At 42.3% G+C, this 14,187-nt stretch overlaps 1 protein-coding gene across 1 annotated transcript in view; it reads right to left on the bottom strand.

Moving 5' to 3' along the window:
- Positions 1–14,187, bottom strand: part of AGBL1 (AGBL carboxypeptidase 1) — a 1,106,789-nt gene that overhangs the window by 834,459 nt on the left and 258,143 nt on the right. Inside the window, exons 15-16 of the mRNA XM_044279459.1 lie at positions 11,168–11,255; positions 7,835–7,973 (exon numbers count right to left, since the gene is read on the bottom strand). Of these exons, the coding sequence (XP_044135394.1) occupies positions 7,835–7,973; positions 11,168–11,255 (227 nt within the window). The remainder of the gene's footprint in view (positions 1–7,834; positions 7,974–11,167; positions 11,256–14,187) is intronic.

Raw genomic sequence — 14,187 nt, 5'->3', positions numbered from 1 at the left:
ATATCCTCCTCCACTCCTACCTCTATATAAATGATATACCCTCCTCCACTCCTTCCTCTATATACACTATATACCCTTCTCCAGCTCTCCCGCTACATACATTATATACCCTCCTCCAGTCCTCCCTCTATATACACTATATATCCTCCTCCACTCTTCCTGCTATATACATTATATACCCTTCTCCACTCCTCCCTCTATATACATTATATAACCTCCTCTACTCCTCCCTCTACATATATTGTATACCCTCCTCCATTCCTCCCTCTATATACACTATATATCCTCCCCCCCCCCATCTATATACACTATATACCCTCCTCAGTCCTCCATCTATATACACTATATAGACGCTTCCAGTCCTCCCTCTATATACACTAAATACCCTCCTTCAGTTCTTCATCTATATACATTATATATTTTGTAGTCCTCTATCTATATACATTATATACCCTCCTCCAGCCCTCTATCTATTTATATTATATACCCTCCTCTAGTGCTCCCTCTATATACATTATACAGTGGGATGCGAAAGTTTGGGCAACCTTGTTAATTGTCATGATTTTCCTGTATAAATCGTTGGTTGTTACGATAAAAAATTTCAGTTAAATATATCATATAGGAGACACACACAGTGATATTTGAGAAGTAAAATGACGTTTATTGGATTTACAGAAAGTGTGCTATAATTGTTTAAACAAAATGAGGCAGATGCATAAATTTGGGCTCTGTTGTCATTTTATTGATTCCAAAACCTTTAGAACGAATTATTGGAACTGAAATGAAACTGAAATTGGCTTGGTAAGCTCAGTGACCCCTGACCTACATACACAGGTGAATCCAATTATGAGAAAGAGTATTTAAGGGGGTCAATTGTAAGTTTCCCTCCTATTTTAATTTTCTCTGAAGAGTAGCAACATGGGGGGTCTCAAAACAACTCTCAAATGACCTGAAGACAAAGATTGTTCACCATCATGGTTTAGGGGAAGGATACAGAAATCTGTCTCAGAGATTTCAGCTGTCTGTTTCCACAGTTAGGAACATATTGAGGAAATGGAAGACCACAGGCTCGGTTCAAGTTAAGGCTCGAAGTGGCAGACCAAGAAAAATCTCGGATAGACAGAAGCGACAAATGGTGAGAACAGTCAGAGTCAACCCACAGACCAGCACCAAAGACTTACAACATCATCTTGCTGCAGATGGAGTCACTGCGCACCGTTCAACCATTCGGCGCACTTTACACTAGGCGATGCTGTATGCGAGAGTGATGCAGAGGAAGCCTTTTCTCCGCCGACAGCACAAGAAGTGTCGCTTGAGGTGGGCTAAAGCACATTTGGACAAGCCAGCTTCATTTTGGAATAAGGTGTTATTTGGCCATAACAAGGGGAGGAAAAGAACACAGCATTCAAAGAAAAACACCTGCTACCTACAGTAAAATATGGTGGTGGTCCCATCATGCTGTGGGCCTGTGTGGCCAGTGCAGAGACTGGGAATCATGTCAAAGTTGAGGGGCGCATGGATTCCACTCAGTATCAGCAAATTCTGCAGACCAATGTCCAGGAATCAGTGACAAAGCTGAAGCTGCGCCGGGGCTGAATCCTTCAACAAGACAACGACCCTAAACACTGCTCAAAATCCACTAAGGCATTTATGCAGAGGAACAAGTACAACGTTCTGGAATGGCCATCTCAGTCCCCAGACCTGAATATAATTGAAAATCTGTGGTGTGACTTAAAGAGAGCTGTCCATGCTCGGAAGCCATCAAACCTGAATGAACTAAAGATGTTTTGTAAAGAGGAATGGTCCAAAGTACCTTCAACCAGAATCCAGACTCTCATTGGAACCTACAGGAAGCGTTTAGAGGCTGTAATTTCTGCAAAAGGAGGATCTACTAAATATTGATTTAATTTTTAATTCTTTTTTGTGGTGCCCAAATTTATGCACCTGCCTAATTATGTTCAAACAATTATAGCACACTTTCTGTAAATCCAATAAACTTAATTTCACTTCTCAAATATCACTGTGAGTGTCTCCTATATGATATATTCAACCCCTTAAGGACCAGGCTCATTTTCACCTTAAGGACCAGGCCAATTTTTGTAAATCTGACCAGTGTCACTTTAAGTGCTCATAACTTTAAAACGCTTTGACTTACCCAGGCCGTTCTGAGATAGTTTTTTCGTCACATATTGTACTTCATGACACTGCTAAAATTGGGTCAAAAAAGTTCAATTTTTTTGCATAAAAAAATAAAAATTTTACCAAAAATTTTGAAAAATTAGCAAATTTCAAAGTTTTAGTTTCTTTACTTCTGTAATACATAGTAATACCCCAAAAAATTGTGATGACTTTACATTCCCCATATGTCTACTTCATGTTTGTAGCATTTTGGTAATGATATTTTATTTTTTGGGGATGTTACAAGGCTTAGAAGTTTAGAAGCAAATTTAGAAATTTTTCAGAAATCTTCAAAATCCCACTTTTTATGGACCAGTTCAGGTTTGAAATCATATTGTGAGGCTGAGATAATAGAAACCTCTCAAAAATGACCCCATTCTAGAAACTACACCCCTCAAGGTATTCAAAACTGTTTTTTCAAACTTTATTAACCCTTTAGGTCTTCCACAAGAGTTAATGGCAAATGGAGAAACAATTTAGAAATTTCTATTTTTTGGAAAATTTTCCAATATAATCAATTTTTTCCAGGAGTAAAACAAGGGTTAACTGCCAAACACTCAAAATGGGTTGCCCTGATTCTGTAGTTTGCAGAAACACCCCATATGTGGTCGTAAACTACTGTTTGGCCGAACGGTAGCACATAGAAGGAGGGGAACACCATATGGGTTTTGGAAGGTAGATTTTGCAGGACTGGTTTTGTTTATACCATGTCCCATTTGAAGCCCCCTGTTGCACCCCTAGAATAGAAATTTCAAAAAAGTGACTCCATCTAAGAAAGTACACCCCTCAAGGTATTCAAAACTGGGTTTACAAACTTTGTTAACCCTTTAGGTGTTCCACAAGAGATAATGGCAGATGGAGGAACAATTTTGAAATTTCTATTTTTTGGAAAATTTTCCAATATAATCAATTTTTTCCAGGAGTAAAACAAGGGTTAACTGCCAAACAACACTCAAAATGGGTTGCCCTGATTCTATAGTTTGCAAAAACACCCCATGTGTGGTCGTAAACTACTATTTGGCTAAACGGCAGGACATAGAAGAAGGGGAACACCATATGGTTTTTGGAAGGCAGATTTTGCTGGACTGGTTTATTTACACCATGTACCCTTTCAAGCCCCCTGATGCACCCCTAGAGTAGAAACTCCATAAAAGTGACCCCATCTAGGAAACTACGGGATAAGGTGGTTGTTGTTTTGGGACTATTTTTGGGGTAAATTTGATTTTTGGTTGCTCTATATTACTCTTTTTTGAGGCAATGTAACAAAAAAATTAAATTCTAAAATTGTTTCTACATTCGCTATTTAGTTTTGTGGAACACCTAAAGGGTTAATATAGTTTGTAAAGTAACTTTTGAATACCTTGAGGAGTGTAGTTTCTTAGATGGGGTCACTTTTTTGGAGTTTCTAGTCTAGGCTACATCAGGGGGGGCTTCTAATGGGACATGGTGTCAAAAAAATAACTATCCATCAAAATCTGCCTTCCAGAAACCGTATGGAGTTCCCTTCGTTCTATGCCCTGCCGTGCGGCTATATAGCCATTTACGACCACATATGGGGTGTTTCTGCAAACTACAGAATCGGGGCAATAAATATTTAGTTTTGTTTGGCTGTTAACCCTTGCTTTATTACCGGCAAAAAGGATTCAAATGGAAATTTTGCCCAAAAATGGGTGTTTTGGCACCGTTTTTATTTTATATTTTTAACAACGTTCATCCGAGGCGTTTGGTCAAAAGTTATTTTTATAGCGACGACTTTTACGCACGCGACGATGCCCAATATGTATGGCTCTCAGACTTTGGAGACACTAAGCAGGCATCCTAAAACTGCGGCCCTCCAGATGTTGTAAAACTACAATTCCCACCATGCCCTGCTGATGGCTGTAGGTTGCCTGGCCATGCTGGGAGTTATAGTTTTACAACATCTGGAGGGCCGCAGTTTGAGGATGCCTGCACTAAAACTAATATTTTTTTGGGGAAAAAAAATTGTTTCCGTGTCTCCAAAGTCTGAGAGCCATAGTGTTTTATGTTCTCTAGTGAACTGTTGGGGATTATAAAAATTTAGTACTCCATGGAAGTGTGATACTCCCTGAAGCAATCGATAACGCAGAGGCCCGGATGATCGGGGCACGTGTCGCACTGAGTGGTGGTGTCCTTCCGTATCCCCCTCCTGCGACACACTCTGCACTTTTTTGGGTTCGTCCCTTCTTTCCAGTATGGGGGACCACACCTGGAAAGTGTTGGCCAGGGACGATCCGGGCGCCTCCAGTTCCCGAGGTACTCCGGCCTGCTCTTTCCCGGTCCGAAAAGATCAGGGCCTTGAGGACTGCCTCATAGAATTGGAGGAATGTCCCTGTGCTGCCAGCGCTTCGGGATAGTACAAAAGAGTTGTACATGGCAACCTGTACCAAGTAGACCGCAACTTTTTTGTACCATGCCCGGGTTTTGCGCATGGCGTTATATGGCTTGAGGACTTGATCAGAGAGATCAACTCCTCCCATATACCGATTGTAGTCGACGATACAATCGGGCTTGAGGACCGTTGCCGTGGTACCTCGCACAGAGACTGGGGTGGTGCCGTTACCGTGGATTGTGGACAGCATAAGGACATCCCTCTTGTCCTTATACCTGACCAGCAACAGGTTTCCACTGGTAAGTGCACGGGTCTCACCCCTGGGGATAGGTACCTGGAGGGGGTAGGCAGGGAGGCCGCGTTGATTTTTCCGCACGGTCCCACAAGCGAACGTGGATCTGGCGGCAAGGGACCTGAACAAGGGAATGCTGGTATAAAAGTTATCCACGTACAAGTGGTAACCATTATCCAGCAGTGGGTACATAAGGTCCCACACGAGTTTCCCGCTAACACCCAGAGTAGGGGGGACATTCTGGGGGTTGAATACGGGAATCTCGCCCCTCGTACACACGAAATTTGTAAGTGTACCCTGAGGTACTCTCACAAATTTTGTATAGCTTCACGCCATACCTCGCCCGCTTTGTGGGAATATATTGGCGGAAACTGAGTCTCCCCTTGAACGCAACGAGAGACTCATCAACCGCAACCTCCCTTCCAGGTACGTAGGCCTCCATGAATTTGGACCCAAAGTGATCGATGACCGGCCGTATCTTATACAGCCGGTCATAGGCAGGATCACCTCGGGGTGGACATGCTGCATTATCGGAATAATGCAGACATTTCCGGATGGCCTCAAACCGGGGACGTGTCATGACCATACTGTACAGTGGGGTCTGGTACAGGATGTCCCCACTCCAGTATTGCCTGACACTGGGTTTTTGGACTAGACCCATATGCAGCACGAGGCCCCAAAATGTCCTCATTTCGGCTGCACTGACCGGCGTCCAGCCACCGGGTCTAGCCAAAAATGAGCCTGGGTTTTGAGCGACGAACTGTTGGGCGTACAGATTCGTCTGCTCCACCATCAGATTCACCAGTGGGTTACTGAAAAAAAAACTAAAATAGTCTATTTCAGTAAACCCCACTGTGGGAATCTGGATTCCAGGATTGCCAGCAAAATCCGGAATCTCAGGCTCAAAGTCCACTGGGGGACACCAGCTAAGTTCATCAGCAGGGGGCTCCGGTGAACTTATTTGGTGGGCCGGGAAACCAGTACGAACCCCAGGGCGGCTCGTACTAGGGTGGGCCACAGGATCCCTAGCATGTGGGGCCCCTGGCTCCGCCTGGCGGCGTCTCCGCCGCCTTGGTGGCTCATCGTCATCCGATGATGATGAGGAGGATGCGGATGATAAAAGGAATGTGGGGTCATCCTCATCCTCACTGGGGCTCTCAGAGTCGGAGGCAATCTGGGCGTATGCCTCCTCGGCCGAGAACATCCGGCGGGCCATGGGTGTGTGTGCGTGTAGGTGTGCGTGTGTGGAAAACTTTATTATATGTGCGTGTGTGTGGGGGCAACGGGTGTTCGCGTACTAAAAAAAGGCAAAAAAAAAAGGGCAAGTGTTAGGAAAAAAAAAAAGTTAAAACTTGATGATCAGCGGTACAACGCTGATCAGCAGTGGGGTGGGCGATGTGCTAACAGTGGACGGATGCTAAAAAGTGCCGACCAGTCAGCGCACGCAGAAAAAAAAAAAAGTGGTGGTGAGGGGGAGGGGGGGCTGGTGGTGGTGGGGGGCTGGTAGGGGGGGGGCAAGTGTCAGGGGGGGTCTGGGGTCGGATAGATGGATCAAAGAAAATTTGGAATAAAAGTGCTTTTTTTTTTTTTTTCCTAACTAACTTTTTACTTATTTCCCTGCCTAACAGTGCCTCTCCCTCACTGACCCTAACCTACCTGGGTGGCGATGGGTGCAGGAGGGTGATGGATGCCGATTAGGGGGACACAGGAGCTGGTGCTGGACGATGCTGCCGGGTGCTCGTGCAGAACAGGAAGAGGAGGGGAGAGAGGAGCGCAGGAAGTTTGAATCTCGCGCCTCTCTCCCCTGCACCAATCAGCACCCTGGACAGCAGTGTTCAGCACCAGGGCCAGCACCGCCTCTGCAAATCTTCGCACTGTGATTGGTGGTGTGTAATCACGCCACCGATCACAGTGTTTTTTCCGGTTCATCGGGTCACAGGACACCCGAATGGACCGGATACGCAGAAAACCGCAGGTCTGAATTGACCTGCGGTTTTCTGCGATCGCCGATACGGGGGGGTCAAATGACCCCCCCCCCTGCGTTGTTACGGGATGCCGGCTGAATGATTTCAGCCGGCATTCCGTTCCGATTAACCCCCGCGGCGCCGGAATCTCGATTTAAAGTTAGGACGTACCGGTACGCCCTGAGTCCTTAAGGACTCGGGAAATAGGGCGTACCGGTACGCCCTGCGTCCTGAAGGGGTTAAGGACTCGGGAAATAGGGTGTACCGGTACGTCCTATGTCCTTAAGGGGTTAACTGACATTTTTTATCGTAACAACCAACGATTTATACAGGAAAATCATGACGATTAACAAGGTTGCCCAAACTTTCGCATCCCACTGTATGTATTAAGTCTCAATTCAAAATGGTATGTAGAATGGCCATGTGAATGAGCCCTTAGAGCTAGTGGGTGAACTGTAAAGATTGCAAAGGTGGCTAGTGCACTGCCTTGAGGTGGCTGGTGCACTACCTTAAGTCCAATCAAAATAAAGAAAGTTTATGACTTCTTCTAACAGCACAATAATGTAATCACACTCGACAGTGCTACCTTACTATACAAATGATTATATTATAGTGTACATACTTTAGATGCTATATAAATAGTTATTATTACAGACCTTTGCAAATAAAAATCATTGACTGGTGATTGGCCTGATTGGTATGGCTCAGTGGTTAGCACTGGTGCCTTGCAGTGCTGGGGTGCTAGGTTCGAATCTGACCATGGATAACATCTGCATGGAGTTTGTATGTTGTACCCGTGTTTGCGTGGGTTTCCTCCCACACTCCAAAGACATACTGATAGGGAACTTAGAGTGTGAGCCCAAGGGGACAGTTGGATGTTAATGTCTGTAAAAGCGCTGTGGAATACAGTAGCGCTATATAAGTGTGTAAAATAAATAAATTAGTGCTTCTGCACCAGAACCTGGACCTCTGCTCTGACCTACATTTCTGCTCAGAGTACATGGTAGATAGAGGATAATCAGTGCTACGGTTGAATAAAGTTTCTCTTACCAGGAGAGTGGAGTATGTGTAAGGGTAATGATACGCCAAGTAACAGACATCATCATAGTGTGGGAATTTCACAGTGAAAGTCAGTGTATAATATCTTCTTCTCTTCTTTCCATCAGATGCTCGGTAACAGAACAGGTTTCTAGTAAAGAACATAAGAAAAAAATGTTTAACTCTTTTAGAGTCACAGGCGGAGGAAGGTCAGACATATATTTTTTACTTCTACATCAGATTCTGGATCAACTAATAATCCATGCTGATTATTACACAACCCAAAATTGACTCCTTCAAGGTGATACCTGTTTACCCAATCTACTTCTTCTTTCACATTGTTGCTGAGCTGTGCACTTTTTATCTTTTAAGGTTTTTAATTTAAAGTTCTGCTTGAATATTACTAATGACAAAGATTCCATTTTTGTTGCTGTCAGCAATCTGATGGTGAGCCCTTAGTTGGCAATTTTTTAAATCACAGATTCCCTCAAATATGCAGAAATGTAATGCATAATGTGATTGGGGTTTTGTAAAACACCATTTACTTATAAGAACAAATCAGTTACTTGAATCACTGCCAGTGGTAGATTAAATGCTGCGGTGTAAAGCTCCAAGAGGGAAGTCCGCAACAGCACTCAGACACAAAAGCAGGCCTGGGGAAGTGATTTCATTAATCCAACATGGGATATTTGGGCTTTAAACATGTTTGCTTTATAGGAGCAGCATAAGCCGTAATGTTGCATGCTGGTTTAAAGAAATCACTGCTTTAGGCCTGATTATTTGACTGATTGCTGCCACTGGCCCCCCTTGTTGGAGGGTTGTACAATAGTGTGTGTGAGATGGAAAAAGCCCACTGGGTGACATGCACAAGGAGCTTATGCAACACATCATCTTGTCTGCTCCACTGAAACAGAGTGGGGCAGATTTACTAATCCTATAGATAGCGTAAACTTAGACAGGATACCTGAACCTGCGCAGGGGATCATGGTGAATGGTATATTTGGTGCATGATGAGACACTTTTTCTCTAACTCACTATCTACTATTGTTTACCTTACATTGAGACATAATTTTATGCCGGAATTGGTATAAAATGTTGTATCTTAGGCCATGGCCCTTTCTCATGAAGCCACACTCCTTTACAGTAATTTATGCCCCTTTTTGGGCAGATAATTGCACCACATTTTGGATGCACTCATAGTAATAAATGGGGGCCTATCTGCATTGGGAATCGAGCTACTGTGGAGGAAACCTGATGATGTATCTGGTGACATGCACAGTCCAAGGAGGAGAGTAGGCTAGCTGAATGGAGGAGTGTGTAGCTTCTATTATTGTGAAAATGGCCCCAAGTTTATAATAGAGATGAATAAGTAGGTGTTGTGTAGCTTATTGTAAGATTTCCTGGCTTAAAAAGTCACTGTACTTTCACACAATTTAATTTAACAGAGAAAGGTGTAATTAGCAAATTTCTAAATAACTTCATTTAAATTGTCTGCTTGCATCCTCTAAGCTATAAAGTCATAACCACTAGGGGTCTCATGTCCACCTAATTTGCAGTCTAATGCCTGTTTGTTAGGCGAGATCTGCCTCTAGTAACAGAGACGGTTCACAGAAAATAGGGTTGTGTCAGAGCTAGCTGATCTTGATAGAAGCACTGCCTCTACACAGCTTTTGAAGAGCAGAGAAGCTCCTGTGTGTCTGTAAGCCTGATCTTCCCCTCCTTATCAACTTTATGAGCTCCCTAGAAGAAAATAAACAAAGTGGGAAGTAATGGAAGTGGGGTCACTGCAGTACAGTACTGGCAGATTCCATAAAAGGGAGACACTTGTGAGAGAAATGTATCTAGCTGTGCAGCTGAAACAGGAAGTGATATGGCTGAGGAAGACATTAGGGAAGCCCCAAAAAGACCTGTTCCTTCACAGATATGATTCTACAATGAAGCACAGTCATTATGCAAACTTTTATTCAAAACTCAGCTAAGCTTAAAATTGTAATACAGACCTTTAATAAGTCCCCATTCTAGCAAGCAAGAAGGTAGAATACATGGATATACAATAATATCTCTTACAACAAAACATTTTAGGTCTAGTCAACATATGTAGTAGTGTAAACATGTTGCAAAGTGGGTACACGGGTTTAGATAAAAATCTTTGTCTATACAAAGCCATGTTTGTATAGAGTGTGAAAATGGCCAGGAGCCTTTATTTAAAATGCAGCTCTTGAAATCAGGTGAAAACTAACACTTGCTAAGAAGCATTCATTTGTCAGAAGGTAGAATTTTCTTTGAATATGAGACCAGCCATTATATTCACTTTCCGAATAACCATTAAACTACAGTGTACCTCTAGTGTATTTCAAACCTATTTCCTCACACAGCACCAATTATGCTGCTGTCTAACCTTCCTAGTATTGTGTAGACGTTTTCAGACAAATTGTATCATCTCTGTTGTACCAGAGAACAAAATAAACTGTGGTGAAGAGCGTGGAAGCTATAATTTTACTTTAGAGTAATCTTCTGTGCAGTCTTGAGAGTTCTTTTAGCTACTGCAACTGTTAAACCAATAAAGAACTAAAACCTCTAAGAAGACAACATAGATGCTCATAGCTACACCCCTGCATATTATGGCATGCCTCGAGAAACCAGCATTTTACAGGGGGCCATCCATCTGAACATGGATTAAAAGTCTTCAAAATACAACAAAATATAAAACCCAAACATTTTTCTATACTTCTATGCACTTAGTATTAGGTATATATAATGTAAAATTGCAGTCTGTATACATATCCCAAACTGTTTTGCAAAGATGTTCATCAGGACAAGGCCAATGTCCCATTAGGTGTTAAGCAGTGTTGCATACAGTTCACACACACACACACACACACACACACACATACAGCATTTCAGTTTTTTTTAGTTTAATTCCTGCTTCCTTACTTCTGAGTCTATTTTTGGCTTTGGCTAACAAATGCATGAAAACTGCAAACATATCATGTATGATGGTAACCTAAAGTACAATTTTTTATAAATCCTACCCATCCATGCCTAGCCATATATTGCCCTAGGTGGGCTCTGAAATTAGAGCTAGAGGCAAAATATCTGTAGTGCCAAAGTACCACATTAACAATAGCAGTGGAAGGACCCTCAATAAGACCAAGGTTACAGGACCCCCAATAACCATTATGGATAGCATCAATAACAGTGATAGTCACAGATACCCCTAGAACAGTGACAGCCACATAGACCCTAGGCCAGAATATCTGATTGGGTAGAGGACTCCAGCCTTGAAGGGTAGAAGAGATTGGCGGGAGCAGAGAGGTAGGATACATAAAATGGGTTTAGACTTACTTATAATAGTAGACGTTGGACCCAGTCCTCATCCAATATGTCTTTCCCTGGAGAGCTTCCTTCACTGAATACATGACAGGTTGCATACCTGTGTGAACCCAAGGCAAAATCATTATCACACTCCATACTACAAGCTGAATAATGCTTTCAATGAAATGTATAAAATGCTAAACATAAGACTATAAGAACAGCAAGCAATTGACATGTATATAGATTATATTGACCATACAGCCAACATCTCATTTTCCCAGATGCTGTAGAGCCAACATCATTGACACCAACAATTTTATGCTCTGTGGTGTACAATTTGCCAACATTTTTCACTTATCCACAGTCTTTAGCACTTTCTTTTTAATCCTCACTATTACAGTATACTATATTAAAATAGTCAATGGTTAGTTGCCACAACAATATATTAATGGAAATAAGAATCCAGAAAGAACATCCGGAAGCTCCACAAACAGCTAAAGATCCATTGTCCATATAAGTTTGCCCATGGGTCAAAAATATGGCTTGATAAACTTTACCTATCCGAGTGGTATGTTTCTCAAGATCATAAGTCCTGTCACATGACTCAATCCACTAAACAAGATAGTCCTTCTACTGATGTCCACATCTTTTATTCTTCTGTCTTATGGGCCAGAGTGTGTAACAACCATTGGTGGTCAGTAGGTGGTGCCAGAATCTTCCACCAGTTATGGTTTGAACCCCATGGAACAAGTATATACGCCATGAGTGGGAGAAAGATATCAACACCTCCTACTGACTGCCCATGGTGGTGACCTTTAAACTGGAAGGCAGAAGAAGAGAAGTGGGAGTGATATTGGTGGAAGTTTCATCTAGTTTACTGGGTGGGGTCATGTAAACGGAGTTCTTACCTCATACTTGTTTGTCCACACTTGGATTGGTTACCCATTCAAATAAAAATCCAAGTAAGCTGCTGCAAAGGGAACGTGTCATCAGAAAATGACCTAATCACGTCTTTATACTAAACATATATATTTTTTTAATTTTTTGTGTTTTTTAGTTATTTTTCCATGTCACAAAATTTTAAAAAATTGTATATAATACTGCAATATTCACACTGGCCACTAGGCCTAAAATATGTTAGAAATTCCTGTCTTTTGAGAAAAGCTATAGCCATAGACACAATGCACAGGAGCTTACTTATGGACTTCTCTGGCTCTAAACATGCTCTGTGACCTGCACTGAGGTCAGGAGGGAGTAGATAAGCTGTGATACCACCTATTATGATTGGTGGGTTCTGTGTTATCGATAAAGAACTGTTACTTTTCAATGTATTCCAGCCTGTGGTGAAAACAAGATACCTAGTGAAAAGCTAACTGTGCATTTATTACCTCTTATTAGGCCTAGTGGCCAGTGTGAAAATTGCAGGATTATATACATAAAAAAAAAAAAATTCTAAATGGAAACATAAAAAAATAAATAATAAAAAAAAAAAAAATTCTAAATGAAAAAATTTGTTTGAAACAATAGGTCATTTTCTGATGACACATTCCTTTTAATGCATAGCAGGCTGAATACTTACAGTATATGTGCATATGCAGTTCTTGTCAATGTACAGTTATAGATATACTGTATAGACATGTACGCTTGAGTGCATTGGCTTTCCTTTATATATTTTATTTGACTTATCAACTAAGACGATAATCCTCAAGGGAATGTTACTCTTTGTTCATATTCACCAGTCGCTACTAATTATAAATAATTAGACCCGATCATAATTCTACAAATTTCTGTAAACACAGAATGTACTTTGGTGATCTGTCTAATTAATGAAAGGAACATTGTTTTGCATTACAGATAGCCAGGACAGTGACATGTTGTTTTTCTTGTGAGTCTCATAAAGAAAGATTGTCTCATATGTATTTTTTCTCCACGCTCTCATCTCGCTCAGTCGTTGCTTTTAATTAGTGTGCTCATTGTTATTTGAAAGTAGTTCATATCTGAGTAGGACAAAGAAGGAGCAGAATAGAAATCAGCATTCCCTAGTAAACTGAAATCATCTTCAAATCAGCCTGCCCTATCTGCCTCCCCTTGTGAAAGTCATATTTTTAAAATAACTAGAGATGAACGACTCGAAAAAATTCGATTCGCACTGAATCCGAAATTCCTCGCGCTTCATGGTAATGAATCGCATTTTTTCCTAAAATCGCTGCTGCACATGTGAGGACATGGAGCAAAGAACTCTGGGAACCAGCCAATCAGCAGCCAGCCAGCACTGTGATGTCACAGCCCTATAAATACTCTACCCATCTTGGATTCTGCCATTTTCCAGTGTAGGGAGAGACGTCAGCAGGCGCTAGGGACAGTGCTAGAAAAAACTTCATTGTGCTGAAAAAACGATTTACAAGTTCAGGGAAAGATTAGTCAAGGTGTAGGGAAAGGATAGGGAGGCATCTACGCTATAAAAGCAGAATAGGGTGCATAGGAGAATGTACAGCCTGGGTAATAGGAACAATCCTATTACACCTTGCTGCACTAATTGGGGATCCAAATTGCTATTATACTGCTTCTTTTAGGTTTGCACTAGATAACAGTGATTGTCAGTGTGCAGTGTTCACCAGCGAACACATACGGGCTGCCATCTTGACTCACCCGTCCGGCGATGCACAGGTAAGCCCTTACCTGTGCCTGTGCCGGGAGGCGGTCTGAAATCAAATGCGGTCACCAGGAGCAGGCAGTTCCGAGAACAGCCCGATGAACGCCCCCAGCGGCTGTTCTCAGAACTGCCTGCTCCCGGTGACCGCATTTGATTTCAGACCGCCTCCCTGCACAGGCACAGGTAAGGGCTTACCTGTGCATCGCCGGACGGGTGAGTCAAGATGGCAGCCCATATGTGTTCACTGACGAACACTGCGAACTGACTATCCCTGCTAGATAATACCTCTGTAATTCCAGCAAACCTTGCTTGTTATTGGGGTGCAAGTGCTGTGTTGCAGAGTGTATACAGTTGCAAGAAAAAGTATGTGAACCCTTTGGAATGATATGGATTTCTG

This window comes from Bufo gargarizans, chromosome 2, assembly GCF_014858855.1.
Source record: "Bufo gargarizans isolate SCDJY-AF-19 chromosome 2, ASM1485885v1, whole genome shotgun sequence".
Taxonomy (NCBI): domain Eukaryota; kingdom Metazoa; phylum Chordata; class Amphibia; order Anura; family Bufonidae; genus Bufo; species Bufo gargarizans.
This window is presented reverse-complemented; position numbering and strand designations above follow the sequence as displayed.